This window comes from Lampetra fluviatilis, chromosome 41, assembly GCF_964198595.1.
Source record: "Lampetra fluviatilis chromosome 41, kcLamFluv1.1, whole genome shotgun sequence".
Classification (NCBI taxonomy): Eukaryota; Metazoa; Chordata; class Hyperoartia; order Petromyzontiformes; family Petromyzontidae; genus Lampetra; species Lampetra fluviatilis.
The window spans coordinates 10209678-10235362 of record NC_136315.1 but is presented as its reverse complement, the minus strand read 5'-3'; the positions used below and the strand labels follow the sequence as shown (position 1 = coordinate 10235362).

At 54.5% G+C, this 25685-nt stretch overlaps 1 protein-coding gene across 13 annotated transcripts in view; it reads left to right on the top strand.

Annotated features, from left to right (window-relative positions):
• LOC144946545 (uncharacterized) overlaps window positions 1-25685 on the top strand; it is a 229135-nt gene that overhangs the window by 174967 nt on the left and 28483 nt on the right. For all 13 annotated transcript variants that reach the window (XM_078875543.1, XM_078875536.1, XM_078875531.1 and 10 more), the window contains 3 exons: window positions 11849-11998; window positions 13832-13981; window positions 19303-19471. In XM_078875543.1, the coding sequence (XP_078731669.1) occupies window positions 11849-11998; window positions 13832-13981; window positions 19303-19471 (469 nt within the window). The remainder of the gene's footprint in view (window positions 1-11848; window positions 11999-13831; window positions 13982-19302; window positions 19472-25685) is intronic.

The following is a 25685-nucleotide window of genomic DNA, read 5'->3' as shown; positions in this document are numbered from 1 at the left end:
GGAGGGTTTCACGACACATGTTTGGTCGGGTCATTAAATGGCCGAACCAATAAAATAAATTATGAAATCAAGTCAAAGTGTGTCTCTCCCTCCGCTAATGAGCAGTGACCTCTCTTGGCGGATCTGAACTAGTCCACGTTACCATGGCAGAGGGCCAGTGAGGAAAAATCACGTAGGGAGGCAGCTACACAAAATATAAACCGAAAAACAAAATGACAGCTTGCAGTGTTGGAAGTTTGTACAAATATTTTCAGTTCTGCTTTCTCAAACCAAAGTTTATGGTAATTATAGACGTTGGCACATGTGTGTTTCTGTGTGTGCGCGTGTGAGTGTGTGTGAGTGTGTGCGCATGGTGGGAGCGGTAGTCCAGCGGTTAGCGCATTGCGCTACAAACCCGGCGACCCGAGTTCGATTGCCGCTCACGGCCAACACCAGTGACAATTATCTGGACCAGTCCCGGGCCTTCCCTAGGTCGACTCAGCCTCAAATGAGTACCTGGTGCGGTGTGTAAAAACATCGCCACTGGGGAGACAAAGGTGGCTGGCCACCCCCACCTCCTTTTTGTACCGTGCCATCCTTCATAGGTGGTCGCTAACAGCACTTGCCCCAAAAGTCTGTTAAGGCTGTATGGGAGATCTTTGTCTCTGTGCCCGTGTGTGTGTGTGTGAACTCTGGCTCATCAAGTCGTAGTTGTCCCGTAGAGGCAACGGATCGTTGTTGGCACACGCATTTGAACCGCCCTGTCCCTGCGTTCAACTCAATTGATGGTCCATGTTGCCTTATTAATAGCTGGGAGATTTAAAATAAGCGGATGTGAGTATGAATGGGCTAGAGCATGGGGGCGCCCGTGCGGTCTTAAAAATTCATATCTGTCACGAGCGGGGCTGACGTTAATGCGAATTGGATCAGCGCTGGTGCGTTCCAAGGTACTCATCCATTCCGCGATCGCATAAAGCGGAGAGCGATTGAGACCCAGGCCATCGCAGATGAATCTCTACATCGCGTCCCCTTTGTAAGGGGGACAATGAACATAGTGCAATCGTTATGTTTACTATTGTGATTTTAGCTCCAAGGCAATGTAACACTGTAGTTTTATCGTGCGTGCCTACGTACAACGAGCTTGGCATCCTGTGGCGACAACATCGCGAAGCCAGTCTCGAATTGCGAGTTCCCGCCGCCGTCTCGCACAGAGGGACACGGTGCAGGCTCGGCCTTGCGGGCACGCCGGGGTATTGACGTGAAGATGTTTATCCTGTCAGAAGCCCCTGTGAGCGCGGACGCCAGGGACATGGTGAGGCTTGGGGCACGAAGATAGATTGTTGATTCCCCCTCCCCCCCCGCGTGGGTTTCGTTGCTGTGCTTGGCCGTGCCTCGCTCGGGGCCTCGTGTTGTTGCGAGGTTTCGCATGCGGTGCTCTGTCGCATCGCTTGATGCTGTCCAGGTGCTGCAGATTTAAGCTCCCCTACATTCATCCGTTTGTTCTTTCCGTTTAATAACAATAACACATTTTGAATGCGATTGACGATGTGGGCGTGTTCCGCGAATCCAGAGCGTGTCCGTGTATGTTTAACGTAGACGATGGAAATGGCTCCGTTCTCGTCACGCCATGAGAATCGTGGTGAGAGGCAGGGCTCGCTGAGAGGAAGTCGGCTCGGAGGGCCGGGTAGGACACGTCTCGTAAGAAGAGAGGAAAAAGCAAATGGGAGAAGGAAGGCGACGAACATGGAAGCACCAGGGCAGAGTGCGGGGAGGCAGATGAAGAGAGAGAGGAGGCAGCTTTGAGTGGTGAGGCCAGGACGTGAGGGAGCGTGAAGGGGAGGGGATGACCCAGGACAGGGATGGGATGAGCGTGAGCAGCAGGGAGACAGCAGAGCCCACGTGAGTGGAGAAAATGCCAGGAAGAGGAAGAAGTCACGACCGGGGAAGCATCGTCTGAGAAGTCGTATGGCTAGCGGAGCATGATCTCACCTCGTCAGGGAGTGAACTCCGAAGATGGCACCGTGTGACTGCTTCTCGAGTTAGGCCTATGCTCCCGTGCGCGAGAGGGCGGCAGTCCGTCGACTTCACAGTGGTCAACCACCCCCCGGCAGTCGCCTCGCCCCCACCTCCCGCCTTGCCATTAAACTCATACATTTAATTTTCGCACTTACCACAGCGCTGTGCCAAATGAATTGTAAATAAGTTTCACGGGAATAGTTTTTTATCAATAAGAGGGATTTCTTTGGGGTAAGATCGTGTAAATGTCAATGTGTCGCCTAATGTGTCAACCTCAGCCAATTAGTCAGGTTTGTCATGTAAACAGAACGTGCCAATTAGTTACTAGTTCAGCACACCGGTGTGTTGGAGAGGAAACCCACTGCAACATTTACAAGTCGTGTACGATTTTTGGCCTCATCAGGCGACAGCCAGAATCGTGGAGAAATCCTCCTGCTTTTTGTTTGCGTGTCCGTGAGGGGCCCGGCTACCACCATCCATCTCGCTGTTGCTGGAGAGCGCTTGTTCTGATTGCACGTGGCTGCCTTGAGTACAATCTACAATTGTTGTACACAACGCGTGAACCACCTGGAGTTTTGTTTTATCCTCTTCCCATTGGGATATTGTTGCTGATGTCTCCTGAGACGACAAATGGGCAGTCTCGACGGGAAGCTGATGGGAAAACCTGCCTCTGGTGGTGTCTGTGGACGAGTAGAGTGGTGGACTAGTCTCTGGTGGTGTCTGTGGACGAGTAGAGTGGTGGACTAGAGTCTGGTGGTGTCTGTGGACGAGTAGAGTGGTGGACTAGAGTCTGGTGGTGTCTGTGTGGACGAGTAGAGTGGTGGACTAGTCTCTGGTGGTGTCTGTGGACGAGTAGAGTGGTGGACTAGAGTCTGGTGGTGTCTGTGTGGACGAGTAGAGTGGTGGACTAGAGTCTGGTGGTGTGTGTGGACGAGTAGAGTGGTGGACTAGAGTCTGGTGGTGTCTGTGTGGACGAGTAGAGTGGTGGACTAGTCTCTGGTGGTGTGTGTGGACGAGTAGAGTGGTGGACTAGTCTCTGGTGGTGTCTGTGGACGAGTAGAGTGGTGGACTAGAGTCTGGTGGTGTCTGTGTGGACGAGTAGAGTGGTGGACTAGTCTCTGGTGGTGTGTGTGGACGAGTAGAGTGGTGGACTAGTCTCTGGTGGTGTCTGTGGACGAGTAGAGTGGTGGACTAGAGTCTGGTGGTGTCTGTGTGGACGAGTAGAGTGGTGGACTAGTCTCTGGTGGTGTGTGTGGACGAGTAGAGTGGTGGACTAGAGTCTGGTGGTGTCTGTGTGGACGAGTAGAGTGGTGGACTAGAGTCTGGTGGTGTGTGTGGACGAGTAGAGTGGTGGACTAGAGTCTGGTGGTGTCTGTGTGGACGAGTAGAGTGGTGGACTAGTCTCTGGTGGTGTGTGTGGACGAGTAGAGTGGTGGACTAGTCTCTGGTGGTGTCTGTGGACGAGTAGAGTGGTGGACTAGAGTCTGGTGGTGTCTGTGTGGACGAGTAGAGTGGTGGACTAGTCTCTGGTGGTGTGTGTGGACGAGTAGAGTGGTGGACTAGTCTCTGGTGGTGTCTGTGTGGACGAGTAGAGTGGTGGACTATTCTCTGGTGGTGTCTGTGGACGAGTAGAGTGGTGGACTAGTCTCTGGTGGTGTCTGTGTGGACGAGTAGAGTGGTGGACTAGAGTCTGGTGGTGTCTGTGTGGACGAGTAGAGTGGTGGACGAGTGTCTGGTGGTGTCTGTGTGGACGAGTAGAGTGGTGGACTAGTCTCTGGTGGTGTCTGTGTGGACGAGTAGAGTGGTGGACTAGAGTCTGGTGGTGTCTGTGGACGAGTAGAGTGGTGGACTAGAGTCTGGTGGTGTCTGTGTGGACGAGTAGAGTGGTGGACTAGTCTCTGGTGGTGTGTGTGGACGAGTAGAGTGGTGGACTAGTCTCTGGTGGTGTCTGTGGACGAGTAGAGTGGTGGACTAGAGTCTGGTGGTGTCTGTGTGGACGAGTAGAGTGGTGGACTAGTCTCTGGTGGTGTGTGTGGACGAGTAGAGTGGTGGACTAGTCTCTGGTGGTGTCTGTGGACGAGTAGAGTGGTGGACTAGAGTCTGGTGGTGTCTGTGTGGACGAGTAGAGTGGTGGACTATTCTCTGGTGGTGTGTGTGGACGAGTAGAGTGGTGGACTAGTCTCTGGTGGTGTCTGTGTGGACGAGTAGAGTGGTGGACTAGTCTCTGGTGGTGTCTGTGGACGAGTAGAGTGGTGGACTAGTCTCTGGTGGTGTCTGTGTGGACGAGTAGAGTGGTGGACTAGAGTCTGGTGGTGTCTGTGTGGACGAGTAGAGTGGTGGACTAGTCTCTGGTGGTGTCTGTGGACGAGTAGAGTGGTGGACTAGTCTCTGGTGGTGTCTGTGTGGACGAGTAGAGTGGTGGACTAGAGTCTGGTGGTGTCTGTGTGGACGAGTAGAGTGGTGGACTAGTCTCTGGTGGTGTCTGTGGACGAGTAGAGTGGTGGACTAGTCTCTGGTGGTGTCTGTGTGGACGAGTAGAGTGGTGGACTAGAGTCTGGTGGTGTCTGTGTGGACGAGTAGAGTGGTGGACGAGTGTCTGGTGGTGTCTGTGTGGACGAGTAGAGTGGTGGACTAGTCTCTGGTGGTGTCTGTGGACGAGTAGAGTGGTGGACTAGAGTCTGGTGGTGTCTGTGTGGACGAGTAGAGTGGTGGAGTAGAGTCTGGTGGTGTCTGTGTGGACGAGTAGAGTGGTGGACTAGAGTCTGGTGGTGTCTGTGTGGACGAGTAGAGTGGTGGACTAGAGTCTGGTGGTGTCTGTGTGGACGAGTAGAGTGGTGGACGAGTGTCTGGTGGTGTCTGTGTGGATGAGTAGAGTGGTGGACTAGAGTCTGGTGGTGTCTTTGTGGACGAGTAGAGTGGTGGACTAGAGTCTGGTGGTGTCTGTGTGGACGAGTAGAGTGGTGGACTAGCGTCTGGTGGTGTCTGTGTGGACGAGTACAGGGGTGGACTAGCGTCTGGTGGTGTCTGTGTGGACGAGTAGAGTGGTGGACTAGCGTCTGGTGGTGTCTGTGTGGACGAGTACAGGGGTGGACTAGCGTCTGGTGGTGTCTGTGTGGACGAGTAGAGTGGTGGACTAGAGTCTGGTGGTGTCTGTGTGGACGAGTAGAGTGGTGGACTAGTCTCTGGTGGTGTCTGTGGACGAGTAGAGTGGTGGACTAGTCTCTGGTGGTGTCTGTGGACGAGTAGAGTGGTGGACTAGTCTCTGGTGGTGTCTGTGTGGACGAGTAGAGTGGTGGACTAGAGTCTGGTGGTGTCTGTGTGGACGAGTAGAGTGGTGGACGAGTGTCTGGTGGTGTTTGTGTGGACGAGTAGAGTGGTGGACGAGTGTCTGGTGGTGTCTGTGTGGACGAGTAGAGTGGTGGACTAGAGTCTGGTGGTGTCTGTGTGGACGAGTAGAGTGGTGGACTAGTCTCTGGTGGTGTTTGTGTGGACGAGTAGAGTGGTGGACGAGTGTCTGGTGGTGTCTGTGTGGACGAGTAGAGTGGTGGACTAGAGTCTGGTGGTGTCTGTGTGGACGAGTAGAGTGGTGGACTAGCGTCTGGTGGTGTCTGTGTGGACGAGTAGAGTGGTGGACTGTCTCTGGTGGTGTCTGTGTGGACGAGTAGAGTGGTGGACTAGAGTCTGGTGGTGTCTGTGTGGATGAGTAGAGTGGTGGACTAGCGTCTGGTGGTGTCTGTGTGGATGAGTAGAGTGGTGGACTAGCCTCTGGTGGTGTCTGTGTGGACGAGTAGTGGTGGACTAGCGTCTGGTGGTGTCTGTGTGGATGAGTAGAGTGGTGGACGAGTGTCTGGTGGTGTCTGTGTGGACGAGTAGAGTGGTGGACTGTCTCTGGTGGTGTCTGTGTGGACGAGTAGAGTGGTGGACGAGTGTCTGGTGGTGTCTGTGTGGACGAGTAGAGTGGTGGACTAGTCTCTGGTGGTGTCTGTGTGGAGTAGTGGTGGACTAGCGTCTGGTGGTGTCTGTGTGGACGAGTCGAGTGGTGGACTAGTCTCTGGTGGTGTCTGTGTGGACGAGTAGAGTGGTGGACTAGAGTCTGGTGGTGTATGTGTGGACGAGTCGAGTGGTGGACTAGAGTCTGGTGGTGTCTGTGGACGAGTAGAGTGGTGGACGAGTGTCTGGTGGTGTCTGTGTGGACGAGTCGAGTGGTGGACTAGTCTCTGGTGGTGTCTGTGTGGACGAGTAGAGTGGTGGACTAGAGTCTGGTGGTGTCTGTGTGGACGAGTAGAGTGGTGGACGAGTGTCTGGTGGTGTCTCTGTGGACGAGTAGAGTGGTGGACGAGTGTCTGGTGGTGTCTGTGTGGACGAGTCGAGTGGTGGACTAGAGTCTGGTGGTGTCTGTGTGGACGAGTAGAGTGGTGGACTGTGTCTGGAGGTGTCTGTGTGGACGAGTATAGTGGTGGACTAGCGTCTGGTGGTATCTGTGTGGACGAGTAGAGTGGTGGACTAGCATCTGGTGGTGTCTGTGTGGACGTGTACAGGGGTGGACTAGAGTCTGGTGGTGTCTGTGTGGACGAGTAGAGACTGTAGAGTGGTGGACTAGTGTCTGTTTCTGTAGGCGAGTAGACCGCAGCGTTCTCTCAGCGTTGTGTAGCTGGCCACAGTGGGATCCGTGCCAGAGCCCTGGCACGGATCCCACTGTAAGTGTCGAGTCAAGGTTGCGGCAGAGGAGGCTGCTGCTGCTGCCGTGAGCATCCCGTACGCCGGCTCTCGCGGCAGTCGCGACTCGTCACACACCGACCAGGCAGGTTTGATTGAGGTCACGGTACCCACGCTCTGCCCCACCACAGCGCAGCCGCGTGGCGATTGTGTATCGTGTAGTGGCCAGTCCGGTGCCACGCTGGCCCCGTTTTAGCACTTGGGCCGACCGTGGAATTTTTGCGGCCACCCGTGCCGTTTTCTCTTCAATGCTTGCGAAAGAAGGCAATGATGGTGCCTTGACGCCACGGTCAAATTCGCAAATACAAACGTTCATAACTTCTATCATGAACCGGTGATCTATACGCACGCACGCACGCACGTTTGTACATCCATTTCTTCTTCAGAGCTGCTTTTTGTGTTCAGTTTGGTGTCCTTCCCCCGCACCTCTGATTAGCACGGTTGGCTACGTGCGGCGCGAAACAATGTTTCCACACACATGCGTAGACGGGAACTCATTGATTACAATGTACAATTACACTCCTAATGACCCCTGGCACCCACACATTCTCCAACTCCCTCCCCACAGCCATCCATGCAGCCCCCCCCCGTTCCTATCCAGGTCCCCCAGCGCCTTCCCTTGTTTTATTATTCATGGCCACCTCTCCCTCTCGAATAAAAGTGTCCCGCCGTTGAGCTGTCATTTGTGGCTACGTTGCTTCTGATAAATAAGCGAATACCTCGGTGATCTTGACCCTGGTAAGATTCCAAAGCAATAGTTTTAATTGTGTATATTTGTAAGTTATTTGTTTACCTTTCCTATACTCTGCGCTCCCGTCGTATTTTTGTATTGTTTGTCGTTGTCACATTCTGCCGTGCTCTTATTGGACAACTGTGAAAAAAATCGCTTTACAGCACCTCGGATTCCTCCTGCACTCTATAAATAGATCCGATTCGCATTCGGAGACGCGGGCGTGGGTCCGCACGCCGCCGTGTAAATTCCACGGCGTACTCTGCTGCTGCTGCAGCGTCGTCGCCGCCGCGGCGCGGGCAGCTCTGCGCACGGCCAATTGGTCAAAGCTAGCGCCGGGCTGCTACGACGGGAGAGACCGCCGTGCTCGCGCTGGCTCGCCCCCTCTCCCGCTTGCGCCCGCGAGTGCAACGCGGATCCGCCAGCGTGCGGCGTTTCAACACCGCCACCCCCCGCCCCGCTCCGCTTTGAAAAATGCGCGCGCGGGTGTCTGATATTAATTGAACGCGCTGCGTATAACTTAAAAATCCGGCCCATTGATTTTCCTGTAAGCCCGTTACGAGCGCGGCTGCTGACTCGGGGCTTTGAGAGGTGATGTGTGCTAAATGAACACGTAGTCAAAGTGATTTTCCCTCCCCCCCCCCTCTGTGTCTCGCCCGCACATTCGCATCATTCGTACGCCCTAATTCGAATTAAATCGCCACCGTAAATCACCGTGCCCACTGCCGTAAAGATGTAATAACTTGTCACTATTACTTAGCTGCGGTCCGCTATTAATGCATCCTTAAATGGTGTGCGGGCGCCCCGGCGCTGTAAATATTGTTGTTGTCGTCGTCGTCTTCTTCGCACGGTGTAGTATCGCCGCTCGGCGTTGCCGTTGTCCCCGACAACAGCGGCGGAGGTTCCGGCGTCCCCGGACGGCGCGCCGAGCGTTCGTTTGCTCGCTTGGCGCCGCGCGCTCGCCGCTTCATTTAATTACCTCCACGCTGCTTCGGTCGCGACAGCGGCGGACCCCCCCACCGCCCCCGCCTCGCTTAATGCGACTCAGAAAATTGGCTGTTTTATTGATATCTACCAGAGAAAATACATTGCACGTGTTGTCGTCGTGTTTGTAGTTGTGTAGTGACATCGCTGGATGTCAACGTGCTGGGTGCAGTGCCGGCCCTAGAGAGGCACGGCGTGCGGTGTAATGACATCGCGGATACCACAGCGGTGTGGGTGTAGAGGGCACCACGCTGTACGTGCAGTGCCGACCCTACAGGACAGGGTGTGAGCGGGTGCCAACCAAAGGATGAGGTTACGTGAGGCCATGACACTCTGGTTGACCACAGAGGACACGTGACCAGTTAAGTCTACAAAGGGGCCCCAAGTTTGGGGCTAGGGGTGGTCACGTGGTTGGGATCCAGATCCTTCCCGAGGATTCTGGAAGGTGGGCGTGGCCAAGGGCGGAGCCGGCCACGCCGCAGAGAATCTCAGCCGGGTCCCGAGAGGGACCAGGGTGGTTGTTGTTCATCCTGAAAGAAACCCCGAGTCTCCGTTCTACGTTCAACGAGTCTCCAACACTTGGACCCGGGCCGTAGCTGTTGCTCCCAGTCCGTAGTAGCAGCTACGTTGTAACTAGTGTAGTTAGCCTGGTGGTCACCACTATAGATTGTTATTCTGTTAAGGGAAAGTTACCCCGTGTGTTGGAACTGAATAAATGTGTCGCCTACACGTCTTTGACTCAGTTGAACCCAATACAGTTGTATTATCGATGTAGGGCTCCATTTTATACACTGCATTTCAGCGGCATTTCCATATCCGCCTCCGTGTCGCGCTTAGAACGGGGCGACGGGACCCATTGCTGCGTCAGCGCGCAGGTCGGCGTCTCTCGCTGCTCTGCGTGACTCGCTTCGCTCCGGCCGTTTGTCCGCGGGCCTTTGATCCGACGTCACCCCCCCCCCCCCTCCGGAGGAGAGCTGACCGCAGTCGCCTCGTCGCGTGGGGGCAGCCTGCTTCAATCACCCCCCCCCGGGCCCTGCTTTGTGACACGTGCTCTGTGAACCCCCCGGGGAATAGCCCAGCCAAGTCCGTCCAGCGTGTTCCACTGCCCTCGTAATACGTGTGTCCGTGTGTGCGTGTGTGAGTGTGTGTGCGCGCACACCGTTAGCTGATCTACAAATACAGGAGACCATTTATTATTGTGGGGGTCACGTCCTTGAAAAGTTCCACAAAAGCCAAAACCACGATCTTCAATACCCCCTAAGGCTTACCTTAATAAAGGGGTGAGGTCCACGGCAACCAAGAATAGACATCACAATTGAAAAAGTACTCTACTGTATGCCAAATGAATAACAAAATAATTGAAATAATACTTAAAAACCCAATACATAAAAATATTCCTGACAATAAATAGAAGCAGAAATACCCGTTTTGGATGATGATCGAAAGCGGGTGTGTGTATTTGTCCGCGAGTGGGGAGCGGTGGTGCTTCAGTTAGCGCACTGCACTGCGAACCCAGCGACCCGAGTTCGGTTCCCGCTCACGATGAACACCAGGTGACGATTATATCTGAACCAGTCGACTCGACCTTAAATGAGTGCCTGGTGCGATGTGTAAACGTCGCCACTTGGGAGACAAAGGGTGTGGTGCTAGCCACCCACCTCGTGTGCCGTGCCGGCCTTCATAGATGTTCGCTAACGGCACTTGCCCCAACAGTATCAGCCAATGATACACTACTTCCGGGTACAGTATACCCACGAATGGCCAAAACGAAACCCCCACGATAGCTAGATTTATTTGTGTACAGAGGTTGCCTGCGACAGACTGAAACCGCAAACGATAAACCCACGACATTCAAGGGTCTCCTGTAATACAATTCGTTTCATTTCCTTGTGCCGGGTTTTGTGATTCGTGATTGATTTTTGTTTCTATATTTTTTTGTTTATTATTCCTCTGCACAGATGCACTTTTTAATTCTATTTCAAGAGACGCATTGGGCTCTCGTCTTTCCAATTGCATTGCAAGATACGCGAGAGTCTCACTGGGCTCGCATCCGATTTGAGTAAGAGATCAAATGACCAAAGCACGTGTGCCTTAAGCGGGAGTTGCTGCGTTTAGCCGCACGGTGCTCCGGACCCGGCAACCCGAGTTCGATTCCCACACGCAGCCAAAATCGTTGGCGAATGTCTGAATTGGCCCTGTGCCTCCCCTATGTTGACAGTGGTGACCATTCCAAATTCCCAGTTCCAGCTCAGTTTCTGCATAAACACAATGACTGTTGAGTGTATTTTACTCACTCTGGAATGATGTTGGACCAGATAAAGAGCATTATTATTACTATTCACAACGTGAGTTTACAAACATCTGAATACATTTCCACCCTTTCCGTAACCTCCCGCCGTAAGCTTGACCCGAGCTAGACAGAGAAAGTGCAAGGTCTCAAAATCCCCAGGACTTGCACATCGGTTCCAAAGACCGAATACATCTTCCGTGCTGCTCGCGACCACACGTGTGCCCCAAGCTGAAGTGGAGCAATGGTGGTGGAAATTCAAAATTGTTACAATTGGGGGCCCATCTATCCATACAGTAGCTTCGTAGCACGTGTTTGTGTGTGTGGCACAAGCGCCGTGGTGATGGCACTTCCACTTGATGGCGAATGGCGATTGTTGTTGCTGTTGTCCATCGCGATCTTTGCATGCCCACATCTCCATCGCTCCGTAACTGAAACCACAGCAGGCTCTGCCTCCCCCCTCAGCAGCAGCAGAAGTCGCCATGTGCGCCTCGCGTCGGTGAAATGCTCCGTACCAAACGTCGGGAGCCGCTGACGCTCACTCGATGGCCGATCGTTCGGAGCAGGTGAAGCAGGCGGGGTCGCGTGCCGCCGATCGATCCCGACGCCCGTGACCCCCCCCCCCATCCCCAAACAGCTCAATCGGCGCCGCTAGCAGACGTGGACCGTAGGACCCCATGTGACCCCGCGTCACCCCGCATCACCCCGACCCCCCGCCCACGTGCTCGCGGCCCATGGCACTTCTCGTGTTCTCGTTCCATTTCGAGGCGCCGCGAAAATTTTCGTGCTCAACATTGGCACACCATGGTGGGCGCTTTCCATTTGGTAAAATGAAAACATTTCTTATTTCCCAGTGAAGCGTGAGTAAATAACTTCCTTAACCCTTCCGTGTCCCCTTTTTTACGGCAGACAGACGCCGCTCGGGGGCGCGAACGGCGAATTGTACCTCCACAGATTTGGCACAAACGGTCAAATCCGCGATGGGGATAACGCCGCAATGGCCAAAGTTTGAGAGTATGTCTTCAAAGTCCAGTTTCACTGACTGGCAACGATTGTGTATTTCTCCACCCACCCCACCCACCCCAACCCAACCCACCTAACCTACCTACCCAACATACCCTGTGATGCGATTGCAGAGCAACTGCGGCGAGCGGCAGGTGCGTCTGCGCAAGGTGCTGATGAACTCCCCGGAGATCGTGACACTTGGACTCGTGTGGGACTCGGAGAACTCTGACCTCTCCGAAGACGTCATCCGCAGCCTGGGCACGCGGCTGCAGCTGTCCGAAGTGAGTGCCAGCAGCGGTACCAGCAGCATCAGTAGTGGCAGCAGCAGCATCAGGAGCAGCATCATGATCAGCAGTATGCAGAAGCAGCAGTAGGAGCGCCATCAAACATCATCAGTAGCAGCAGTCGCAGCACGATCAACGTCATCAGTAGCAGCTGCAACAGCACCAGCAATAGCAGCGACATTGGCATCAGTAGCAGCACCACACCATCAACCTCATCAGCAGCACAGTTGTAAAAGCAGTGGAACTTATTGTTTGCAGACTCCATTGTTACAGTTAGAAACATGTTTCCCTGTTATGCAGCGAGGAGGAAAATAAAGAAGAAGAATATTATAATTATTATAATTATAATAATTGAGGACATTAGGTATTTGGGCCATTCTTGCAGCAGTGCGGGCTAACGGTACTGTTTCACAGAGCAGTGTACCCTGCCAATATTGGGCAACGTTGCTGCGTGGTCTCACCCAGTTAAGTAATTTGCGAGTAATATTTCAAAGTTGAACCAGAAAACGCAGCAACGTGCAGAACGCCTGACAGCAGCGTGTGCAGCATGGCACACGACACCAGCAGACACGTGACACCAACAGACACGTGACCAACGGTGCAACGCAAGACGGCAGTGCAACCACACAGGCAGCAGACCAAATGGCAAAACTAAATCGGCAGCAGGCAGTCGACCAGGCAGCTTGACGTCCCACCGAATAGCAGACCAAGCGGCGGCTGGCAGCTTTTTAACCGCATATCAGCAGAGCGGCTGTGAGCGGGGGGGGGGGACAGTCTGGACCTTGAGTTGAGGCAGCGGGGACGACAAGTGAGACTGGTGGTGGTTGCCAGCCGCTGTACCTTCTGAGTGGGCACTGTGTCCTGTGGTTGCCTCGGCACGCTCGGACCGCGGTGTGCCACTACCGGGATAATCGCCGCCTTTGCGTGCGCGTACGTAGCTCCATCTTCCCGTGTAATTAAATATTGATACGAAATGCGGAATGTTTTTTTTTACTACAGTCGCGCATTTCTGGGGAAAGTCCCTCCCCTCCGCCACCGCGCCCCCGCGTGACGTGAGATTACAGCGCCGGTGTTTATTGCAGTGAAATTGTGATTCCCCTCGAGAGCTATTTCAACCCACTGCTGCTTACCCACACTCATGGAGCTGCAGTCATTCAAAACAGGAGGTATAAATGAGGTTATCGGAAATTCATCGTCTAAGGTTTCCGTCGAGCCATCTGTGCCGCGGGTTCAGACTTGCGCTACTCTCATTTTCGCGTGGGTTTTCTTCCGTGGCATTCGAGATCCTTCCCACGCAAGAAACATACACTTTAAAAGGAATTGGCCAAACATTCCAAGGAGGGGGGCGGGGGGAGTCATCCTGGGATGTTACCCTGGACGCTCAGCGTGGCTTTCACTGGACCAACGTTCGGGAATCGCGGACATCATTTCACAACGTTGGGTTGTCGCCGTTATCTGTTTTAATAACCCATCCTCGTCTGGCTCCATTAACGAAATGAGCCAGGCCGGGTTTTTCACGGCGCTGGCATCAGCCGTGGCCAAGGCATTCACTTTAATGCGGCTGTCACAGCGCGCGAGGACTGTCGATCGCCAGGCCGACCGCCGTTGAGCAAGTGTCCCGGAAGCCCGGGCCCCACGTCATCCGTGCTGATTGCAGAGTGCCCTTTAATTCATCCCTGGCGTTTTAAAAGCCAGCGCTCATTTGTTAATTCCCTTTTCTCTGTCCCCCTCTCTTTCTCCTTTATGCCGTTTCTCCCTGTGCCTGCCCCCTCGCCCCCCCACCCTCACCCCCCCCCCCCCGAACTTCACTCTCCGTCCCGGCCGCGGCAGCTGTTTTACCGCGTGACGGACGACAAGGCGAAACGCACGGAGCTGTGGCTGGTCGGCATGGTGTGCTACTATGGCCACCACTACTCCACCTTCTTCTACCACACGCGCCTGCGCAAGTGGATCTACTTCGACGACGCGGAGGTCAAAGAGGTAACGCCGGCACCGCTGTTGCCACCCCCGCGGATAGTTTTCATTTCGGGAAAGCTCACCTCCGTGCGGTCAATTAGAAAACCGGTGGTCCGGTTTGCCGGTGAGTTGCTGATTGCAGCCGTCCGGAACGCTCTTCCTTCAGATATTAGGAAGCCACTGGAGCTATGCACTATTATGTCTAGATTAAAAACTCATTTCTTTAGAACTGCTTTTTGTGTTTAGTTTGTTGTCCTTCCCCCGCACCTCTGATTAGCACGGTTGGCTACATACTTTACGAAATAGGTTCAACATGCATGCGTTGACCTCGGGGAGGCCGAGGCCAAAAGCCTGTCGCAGCGGTGGTGAGTGGATCGGTAACGTTTCTCCGCTCACGTGGGCTTTGGTGGGGGGACAGCCGTACCAGCCGTGCGATTCTCAGGTGTGATGAAACGATTCACACAGTCGGGAATCTATTAACCCCCTGCTCTCTGGGGTCTGAAGCACAGCTGGTTGGTACACACGTGCAGGCGTCCACGCACGCGCACGATACATGCATCATGCTTTACGCACAGCTGGCATGCGTACCAAGTATATTCGTATGTGCATTAAGTACAATGCAAGTAAGTTTTATTCTTCCAGGTGAGGCCCGCTGAGCTATACAGCTCTTTATCAGAAGCGACCTGGCCACAAATCATAGCTCACCGAAGTGGCTTATAGCAACCGAATACGCTAAATGTATTTGTCGATTCTTAACGTGGAGGGATAAATCCTAGAACCAGGAGAGAAATCCACGCGACCACAGGGAGAACATGAAAATTCAAAAATTTGCAGGTGTCAAGTTTGGGATTAAACCCACGACATCCTGCATACCAGGCGAGGGAGTTAACATTTTGCCAAACATTGTTAAGTGCAGTGCTGTGCCCTGAAATATTAAACACTAGCTTTACTACCCGGCTTCGCCTGGGACTTGGATTCACCACGCCCGGCCGCCTTTGTCTCCCCAGTGGCAATGTTCACACACCACGCCAGTTACTCGTTTGAGGCTGAGTCGACCTAGGGGTTGGCCGTGAGCAGGAATCGAACTCGGGTCGCCGGGTTCGTAGCGCGGCACGCTAACCACTACACCACAATACGTTACGCTTCCACATGCGCAGGTCACGTGACAGATGTGACGTCACAGCTCACTTGCCGTGCACAAAATAGATGCATTATTGACCCCCCCCCCCCCAAAAAAAAACACACACAAAAGTGTATTTTAATCATTTTTGCATGGTGTACATTCTGGAAAGTACCCACATGGCAAATTTCAAGTTTGTTGCATGTCGGGAAGTACGCTAAACATTTTGAACAAACACATATTCACAACTTTGCCTTTTGGAGATTATCCATTCATTATTAAAACAAGAAATTATAAAGCCCAATCAGTAACACACCGACACTGCATTACCATATGCATATGTACAACACACACACAGCAGCAGCAGCTGTTGCAATTCACCATTAAGTAATGATGACATCACCTGGGCACTTGTGCCAGCTTAGTGTACAGCTTGAGGGCACGAGACGCGCTGGCAGGAGGACATGGGACAGATCCAGATGTTCTGAGTTAACGGACTTGAGCCCCCGCCGTGCTGGCTTTGCTGTGTCCGAGGCACCAGACGCTGCGGTGAGCGGTCCTCCCGTGCCTCCCTCCTCCCGCTGCTGTCGCTGGAGGGCTGGTGCCGCCAGCTGCCCCAGTAGCTTCAGGAGCCCCCGTGCACGATGCACGCACGCATGTTTTAAGTGCATCGCTAATAATTATATCATAAGTATTTCTAATCCCACGTGATCGGAGTCGTCTCCCACGTGATTGGATTCGTCTCCCACGTGATCAGATTCGTCTCCCACGTGAGAAGCCACAAAAATAAGAACCAGAATTGAAGCAAGCAGCTGCTGGGCACTCCGTCTGTCGCAGCGACGGGAGGTTCCAGGGCGCAAGTCGCGCAATACGCTCGTGGACGCACACGTAAACACCTACACATACACACACACACACACGTGCACGCACGCGCACGCACGCACACACACGCACCCACACGCGCACACACGCACCCACACACACACGTACGCACGCACACACGCACACACACACGCACACACATACACACGCACACACACACGCGCCACAATTCCAATTATCCCTCAATTTGATTATCTACGGATCGAAATTGATTCTCGTGGAACACAATAATCCATGGCTCAAAAGTTCAACGCAAATCCATTGATTATAAACTCGGTTCAGGGACCTAGTGTGTACCTCTTGCGTGAGCTTTACACATGTATGTGTGTGTGTATACAAGTGTATGGAGGCGGCTCGTGAAGGATGCTGCTATTAAGCAGTTGGAGGCAGTCGCCCTCCAACAAGAACGGAGGGCAGTGGAGCGACGCTCACAATAACGAGCGGAGCGCCCGGCGGCTAAACTACAGCGAGTTGGCACAGTAGGGGGTACGGCCGGTGCATCTACTGGACATCTCAGTCAGCCAACCCATGGCACCTGGGTCTGTCTCAAGACATCCTGTCAGCGAGTTTTGGACACTTCACGTGGCCTCAAAGTGCACCTGGCCTGGCACAGGCACAGTGGTGACGTCACCGTCACTGAGTGGTGAATGGCGGATTTTGGTACATCCATACTTGGGTCGAGTGGTGGCGCAGTGCTTAGCGCGCTGCACTACAAACTCGGCAATCAGAGTTCAATTCCCGCTCACGGCCAACATCAGTGACGATTATCTGAACCGGTCCTGGGCTGTCCCTAGGTTGACTCGGCCTCAAATGAGTACCTGGTGCGGTGTGCAGTAAACTTTGCCACTCGGCGGCCGGGCGTGGTGTTGGCCACCCACCACCTCGTGTGCCGTGCTATATTTCATAGGTGCTACTCGCTAACAGCACTTGCATCAACAGTCTGTTAAGGTTATACGGGCGATCTTTATCTTTGTGCATCAATAATAATGATGTTGTCCTTTATCCAGGAAATCCTTACAGAGTCTCTAGATTCTTGTTCGGGAGGGCTCTGCTTGTGATGTTGGGCCTATTCCGGACGTCATATTTATAGTGACATGTTAACGTTCGTTTAACATTCACGCGAGAGCTTGTGCTTGGGAAATACTCGGTTGCGAGTGAATTGATGTAGTGCGTTCATGATTATGTATTCGTGAACACAGCGAATGCTTTGATGTACGCGTCCAATCAATGCGTTGGTCTGCACCATGTACGGGCGAGAACGACGCGGATCCCCCGTTGAGATTGACGAGAGCCCAGAGCCGAAGCCCCTCTCGAGCGGTTGTGGGAACACGGCGCGAGGCGCCTGCGCGTGCGACGTCGTGAAGCATTGGCGGAGCGTGAACGCAACGCCCTGGCAAGACGCCGGATTCCACTCGAAATCCTCTCCCCTCCAGCCCCCCGGGGACTCCAGACTCTGCGCTGCGAGGCCGCCCCCCCCCTCCACCGCGGCGTTGCGTGCCCGCGACGGGCTGTGGCGGTGCGACGTCGTTTACCGCTTGGCGGCATGCGCGGGATGTTGCGTGGTGTGCGCGGCGATAGCGAGCAGCGCCGACACGTGCCGTGATGCGCGATGGCTGTACGTCAACGTCGCGCTCGCCGGCGGGCGTGCAAGTGGGAGAGTGAAGCGAGGCGCAGGTATGGCGTGGAGCGATGTTCCGATGCAGCGCGATGTGATTGTGTGGCGACGCGAATGCAGGGTGACGTGCAGAGTGACAGGTCAGTGGTGCTGCTTGTGATGGTTTTGGCATCGTCGTCGCATTGATAATGTATCTTGAACTTCTTTCGCACTGTACATAGCCAACCGTACTAATTGGAGATATGGGGGAAGGACAACAAACTAAACACAAAAAGCAGTTCTAAAGAAATGAGTTTTCAATCTAGATGATGATTTAAATGTGCACAGCTCCATTGGCTTCCTAATATCGGAAGGAAGAGCGTTCCAGACGGCCGCAGAAGCGCAACTGAAAGCGCGCGATGCGGTGACCATCTTTGTTCGATGGCAATAGCCAAAATCCGCTGCTTACTGCAAGGATGAACGGAGTCCACGTGTTGGTTTATGCTCCTTGATGAGATCAGCGAGGTATCGTGGTTCAATTGTGGCAAGCACTTTGTGTGCAATGAGCGCGACCTTACAATGTATTCGTTCGGCATCCGGAAGCCAATGCAGCTCGGCAAGCACCGGACGGACGCAGTCAGAACCGTCGCGTAACGATTCGAGCGCAGTGCAGACGGCGTGGGATGAGCACCGTTGTCACGCGAGAGCAGCTTTTGCATTGCGCGCCATTGAGTTACGTCATTCCGCAGGTTGATGTGATCAGTTAAATGAGGCACGGTGCCATGCTGGTGCGGTGCGATGTTGTTGTTCACACGTATTTATGTATGTATGTTGAACTTCTTTCGCGCACCGTACGTAGCCAACCGTGCTAATCAAAGGTGTTGGGTACAGAGACTGTGAAAGTGGTCAGAAGCAAACAGCACCATGAGAGGCGTAGTAGTAGAAGTGTTACATCTCTCTTTTGCCCGTCTGGGTGTATTGCAGTAAATCTGAAATTTACAAGCAAAAAGCAAACTGCACCGCGATATTCATTGCATTGATGCGTGTGCAATTTGTAAGGGCGCGGCGACACAGACCTATTTCATTTAAAGGTTATAATCCCTTGTTCATCACGACGTCCTTTTTACTTTGATGTCTCAACAGCGTTACGGAGATCGCGTGACGTGACGGTTCTGCCTTTGTAGTGAGGGTTGTAAGTTGTAGCCGAGGAGGGGGGAGGAGGCGCCTCGCCCCTCCATGTGGAGTGACGTCACCCACTAATTATTATTAATGGGGGGGTGGGTGCATTTGGAGGACGTCACTTGTTTATGCTTATTAATGAGGGGGGCTGGTCGACGTGGAGTGACGTCACGCGCGGGACACACAGACATTCTTGGCTCATTATCGTAGTCAATTTGGCAAGATGATTTAGAGCTTGGGAAAACAGACAAAGTTGAGCGGCGCAAAGGAAGACGCAGAAAGGGAAGCATTGTAAACTTCAGGGTTGTGAGCGAGGGAGTGTGATGTCGTGACCTGCAGCGGACGAACACACGGTATGGGTGAGACGAAGCGGTCAGTCTGGGTGGAGGAATCGGTGAGTGACGTTCATGGGGAACAGTAACCATGGTAGCAGCGATAGAAGAGAGATAAAGAGATGGCGACTGAACGTTGGCGAGTGAGACACTGAAGTGAACTGGCGAGAGTGCTGGGTCATCGGCCGCCCTGACTGCGTCACTCCGAGCACTGGCTGACGTGAACTGCCTGCTGCAGGTCGGCTCCAAGTGGAAGGAGGTGGTGTCCAAGTGCATCAGGAACCACTACCAGCCCCTGCTGCTGCTCTACGCAGACCCCAAGGGCTGCCCCGTGTCCACGTCCGAGGCCCCCACCGAGACCATGTGGCTGGGGCCCAGCCGGCAGCGCTTCGGCAGCGTGGACTCTGGTGCGGGCACCGTGCACGCCGACACGCACAGACTTGCCGACACGCACAGACTTGCCGACACGCGCAGACTTGCCGACACGCACAGACTTGCCGACACGCTCAGACTTTCCGACACGCTCAGACTTGCCGACACGCTCAGACTTGCCGACACGCACAGACTTGCCGACACGCTCAGACTTGCCGACACGCTCAGACTTGCCGACACGCTCAGACTTGCCGACACATACAGACTTGCCGACACGCACAGACTTGCCGACACGCTCAGACTTGCCGACACGCACAGACTTGCCGACACGCACAGACTTGCCGACACGCACAGACTTGCCGACACGCACAGACTTGCCGACACGCTCAGACTTGCCGACACGCACAGACTTGCCGACACGCTCAGACTGGCCGACACGCACAGACTTGCCGACACGCTCAGACTTTCCGACACGCTCAGACTTGCCGACACGCTCAGACTTGCCGACACGCACAGACTTGCCGACACGCACAGACTTGCCGACACGCACAGACTTGCCGACACGCACAGACTTGCCGACACGCTCAGACTTGCCGACACGCACAGACTTGCCGACACGCACAGACTTGCCGACACGCTCAGACTTGCCGACACGCTCAGACTTGCCGACACGCACAGACTTGCCGACACGCACAGACTTGCCGACACGCACAGACTTGCCGACACGCACAGACTTGCCGACACGCTCAGACTTGCCGACACGCACAGACTTGCCGACACGCTCAGACTTGCCGACACGCACAGACTTGCCGACACGCTCAGACTTGCCGACACGCACAGACTTGCCGACACGCTCAGACTTGCCGACACGCACAGACTTGCCGACACGCACAGACTTGCCGACACGCACAGACTTGCCGACACGCTCAGACTTGCCGACACGCTCAGACTTGCCGACACGCTCAGACTTGCCGACACGCTCAGACTTGCCGACACGCACAGACTTGCCGACACGCACAGACTTGCCGACACGCACAGACTTGCCGACACGCGCAGATGTACCAACATGCTGAGACTTACCGACACGCTGAGACTTACCGACACGCTCAGACTTACCGACACGCGCAGACGTACTGGCACCCTCGGGCATACTTTTTACACATCCCATCAGCCACGTGGCCTTCTGGGAGTGCACAATTTCAGCAGCATTGCTTGAGCGCAGGAAAAAATACGCGCTCTCCGTACATTTCAATATCCATATGTACAACGCAGCAGCAGCTGCTGTTGCAATTCACCGTTAAGTAATGATGACATCACCTGGGCACTTGTGCCAGCTTAGTGTACAGCTTGAGGGCACGGGACGCGCTGGCAGGAGGACGTGGGACAGATCCAGATGTTCTGAGTTAACGGACTTGAGCCCCCGCCGTGCTGGCTTTGCTGTGTCCGAGGCACCAGACGCTGCGGTGAGCGGTCCTCCTGTGCCTCCCTCCTCCCGCTGCTGTCGCTGGAGGGCTGGTGCCGCCAGCTGCCCCAGTAGCTTCAGGAGCCCCCGTGCACGATGCACGCACGCATGTTTTAAGTGTATCGCTAATAATTATATCATAAGTATATACACATCACATGGACAAAAAACCCATGTAATTACATAATTCAGTAATATTATGTAATTGTATTATATATTATAAGACACTTATATGATGTATAATACAATTATTGAATATATAATTATAAAAATGTATATATATATGCACATACATATGAATATATACCGACGTATGTGTATGTAACCCGCACCTCCGATTAGTAAGGTTGGCTGCGTGCAACACTTGCAGAACTGTATTTTTCAGTGTTACGGATCAGAGTCGTCTCCCACATGATCAGATTCATCTCCCACGTGAGAAGCCACAAAAATAAGAACCAGAATTGAAGCAAGCAGCTGCTGGGCACTCCGTCCGTCGCAGCGACGGGAGGTGCCAGGGCGCGTGTCGCGCAATACGCTCGCGGACGCACACGTAAACACCTACACATACACACACACACACACGCCCGTGCCACAATTCCAATTATCCCTCAAATGGATTATCCACGGATCAAAATTGATCCTCGTGAAACACAATAATCCATGTGGATTTGAAGCTTTCGTGACTGCAGGAATCCATACTCTTTGGTTCTTCAGGTAAAGTCACGTAGGTAGAAAATAATAGATCACGACGTTTCAATCGCAACACAAGCGACTGTTATCACGTGAGACAATCACAGCAGGCAAACTGCTGAAGCAGGCGAGAGAGCTGCCGTGACAAGAGGCTATATAGGTCGGGCACGTGGGCGGGGCTAGAGATGGGAGAGCGAGGGGGGGCAGCAAGATCGGTGGCGGCCTGAGAGCTCGCCAGGGGGAGAGAGGGGGGGGGGCAGAGCAAGATCGGCGGCAGGGGGCGAGTGGGACAAGGGGGGAGAGGGAGCTGCCGCGGCAGCAGTAAGTGATCGGCGGCAGGGGGGGAGAGAGGGGGGGGGGGGATCAAATCCGTGATTTGATCCCATCTGTGAAGAATATGATTCCTGATATGCAATACCCTGGTGTCTACAAACTAAGTTGTGGCTGCGGCAGCAGTTACATTGAGGAAACGAAACGACATGTCTCGGACCGTGTCCGCGAACACAAGCAGATCTGAAACAGGGCAGGATCAATACCTTTGCCGTGGCGGATCACTGTTTTAACGCGGTGGGCTCACACGAAATTGTTTCTTCCGAGACCAAGGTACTCTGCAAACCTTTGGGCTACCTTCAAAGAGTTGTCCATGAAGCCATCCAGATATATAAACACAGACACAATTTCAACCGAGAAGAGGGATACAAATTGAGCAGTCATTGGAAGGACGTTATTAACCGTTTTTTGAAGTCGTAACTGGTGGTGATGTCCCCCTTCCTGCCTGCCGATGTTAACAGCTATTCTCGACTCTGAGCCACATTCACTAACACAGCCTCTCTCTCTCTCTCCCCCTACCAACGATTATCTTTGCCCCCCCCCTCTCTCCCCCCCTGCCGCTGATCACTTATTGCTGTCGCGGCAGCTCCCTCTCCCCCCTTGTCCCACTCGCCCCCTGCCGCCGATCTTGCTCTGCCCCCCCCCCTCTCTCCCCCTGGCGAGCTCTCAGGCCGCCACCGATCTTGCTGCCCCCCCCCCTCGCTCTCCCATCTCTAGCCCCGCCCACGTGCCCGACCTATATAGCCTCTTGTCACGGCAGCTCTCTCGCCTGCTTCAGCAGTTTGCCTGCTGTGATTGTCTCACCTGATAACGGTCCCTTGTGTTGCGATCGAAACGTCGTGATCTATTATTTTCTACCTACGTGACTTTACAGTAATCCACGGCTCAAAAGTTGAACGCAAATCCATTGATTATCAACTCGGTTCAGGGACCAAGTGTGTACCTCTTGCATGAGCGTTTAGACGTATCGACACACTCAGACTTACCGACACGCACAGACGTACCGACACGCGCAGACTTACCGACACGCACAGACGTACAGACACTCACAGACGTACCGACACGCTCAGACTTACCGACACGCACAGACGTACCGACACGCTCAGACGTACCGACACGCTCAGACTTACCGACACGCACAGACGTACCGACACGCTCAGACGTACCGACACGCGCAGACTTACAGACACGCTCAGACGTACCGACACGCTCAGACGTACCGACACGCGCAGACTTACCGACACGCTCAGACGTACCGACACGCGCAGACTTACCGACACGCACAGACGTACCGACACGCTCAGACGTACCGACACGCGCAGACTTACCGACACGCGCAGACGTACCGACACGCTCAGACGTACCGACACGCGCAGACTTACCGACACGCGCAGACGTACCGACACGCGCAGACTTACCGACACGCTCAGACTTACCGACACGCTCAGACTTACCGACACGCTCAGACTTACCGACACGCTCAGACTTACCGACACGCGCAGACTTACCGACACGCGCAGACGTACCGACACGCTCAGACTTACCGACACGCGCAGACGTACCGACACGCGCAGACTTACCGACACGCGCAGACGTACCGACACGCTCAGACTTACCGACACGCGCAGACTTACCGACACGCGCAGACGTACCGACACGCTCAGACTTACCGACACGCTCAGACTTACCGACACGCGCAGACGTACCGACACGCTCAGACTTACCGACACGCACAGACGTACCGACACGCTCAGACTTACCGACACGCGCAGACGTACCGACACGCTCAGACTTACCGACACGCGCAGACGTACCGACACGCTCAGACTTACTGACACGCGCAGACGTACCGACACGCGCAGACTTACCGACACGCGCAGACGTACCGACACGCTCAGACTTACCGACACGCACAGACGTACCGACACGCTCAGACTTACCGACACGCGCAGACGTACCGACACGCGCAGACGTACCGACACGCTCAGACTTACCGACACGCGCAGACGTACCGACACGCTCAGACTTACCGACACGCGCAGACTTACCGACACGCGCAGACTTACCGACACGCGCAGACTTACCGACACGCGCAGACGTACCGACACGCTCAGACTTACCGACACGCGCAGACTTACCGACACGCGCAGACGTACCGACACGCTCAGACTTACCGACACGCGCAGACTTACCGACACGCGCAGACTTACCGACACGCTCAGACTTACCGACACGCTCAGACTTACCGACACGCGCAGACTTACCGACACGCGCAGACTTACCGACACGTGCAGACGTACCGACACGCTCAGACTTACCGACACGCGCAGACTTACCGACACGCTCAGACTTACCGACACGCTCAGACTTACCGACACGCTCAGACGTACCGACACGCGCAGACGTACCGACACGCGCAGACTTACCGACACGCTCAGACTTACCGACACGCTCAGACTTACCGACACGCGCAGACTTACCGACACGCTCAGACTTACCGACACGTGCAGACTTACCGACACGCGCAGACTTACCGACACGCTCAGACTTACCGACACGCGCAGACTTACCGACACACTCAGACTTACCGACACGCGCAGACTTACCGACACGCGCAGACTTACCGACACGCGCAGACTTACCGACACGCTCAGACTTACCGACACGCGCAGACTTACCGACACGCGCAGACTTACCGACACGCTCAGACTTACCGACACGCGCAGACTTACCGACACGCGCAGACTTACCGACACGCTCAGACTTACCGACACGCGCAGACTTACCGACACGCTCAGACTTACCGACACGCGCAGACTTACCGACACGCTCAGACTTACCGACACGCGCAGACTTACCGACACGCGCAGACTTACCGACACGCGCAGACTTACCGACACGCGCAGACTTACCGACACGCGCAGACTTACCGACACGCTCAGACTTACCGACACGCTCAGACTTACCGACACTCTCAGACTTACCGACACGCGCAGACTTACCGACACGCGCAGACTTACCGACACGCGCAGACTTACCGACACGCGCAGACTTACCGACACGCGCAGACTTACCGACACGCGCAGACGTACCGACACGCTCAGACTTACCGACACGCGCAGACTTACCGACACGCGCAGACTTACCGACACGCGCAGACTTACCGACACGCTCAGACGTACCGACACGCTCAGACTTACCGACACGCGCAGACGTACCGACACGCGCAGACTTACCGACACGCGCAGACGTACCGACACGCTCAGACTTACCGACACGCGCAGACTTACCGACACGCGCAGACGTACCGACACGCTCAGACTTACCGACACGCTCAGACTTAACGACACGCGCAGACGTACCGACACGCTCAGACTTACCGACACGCACAGACGTACCGACACGCTCAGACTTACCGACACGCGCAGACGTACCGACACGCTCAGACTTACCGACACGCGCAGACGTACCGACACGCTCAGACTTACTGACACGCGCAGACGTACCGACACGCGCAGACTTACCGACACGCGCAGACGTACCGACACGCTCAGACTTACCGACACGCATAGACGTACCGACACGCTCAGACTTACCGACACGCGCAGACGTACCGACACGCGCAGACGTACCGACACGCTCAGACTTACCGACACGCGCAGACGTACCGACACGCTCAGACTTACCGACACGCGCAGACTTACCGACACGCGCAGACTTACCGACACGCGCAGACTTACCGACACGCGCAGACGTACCGACACGCT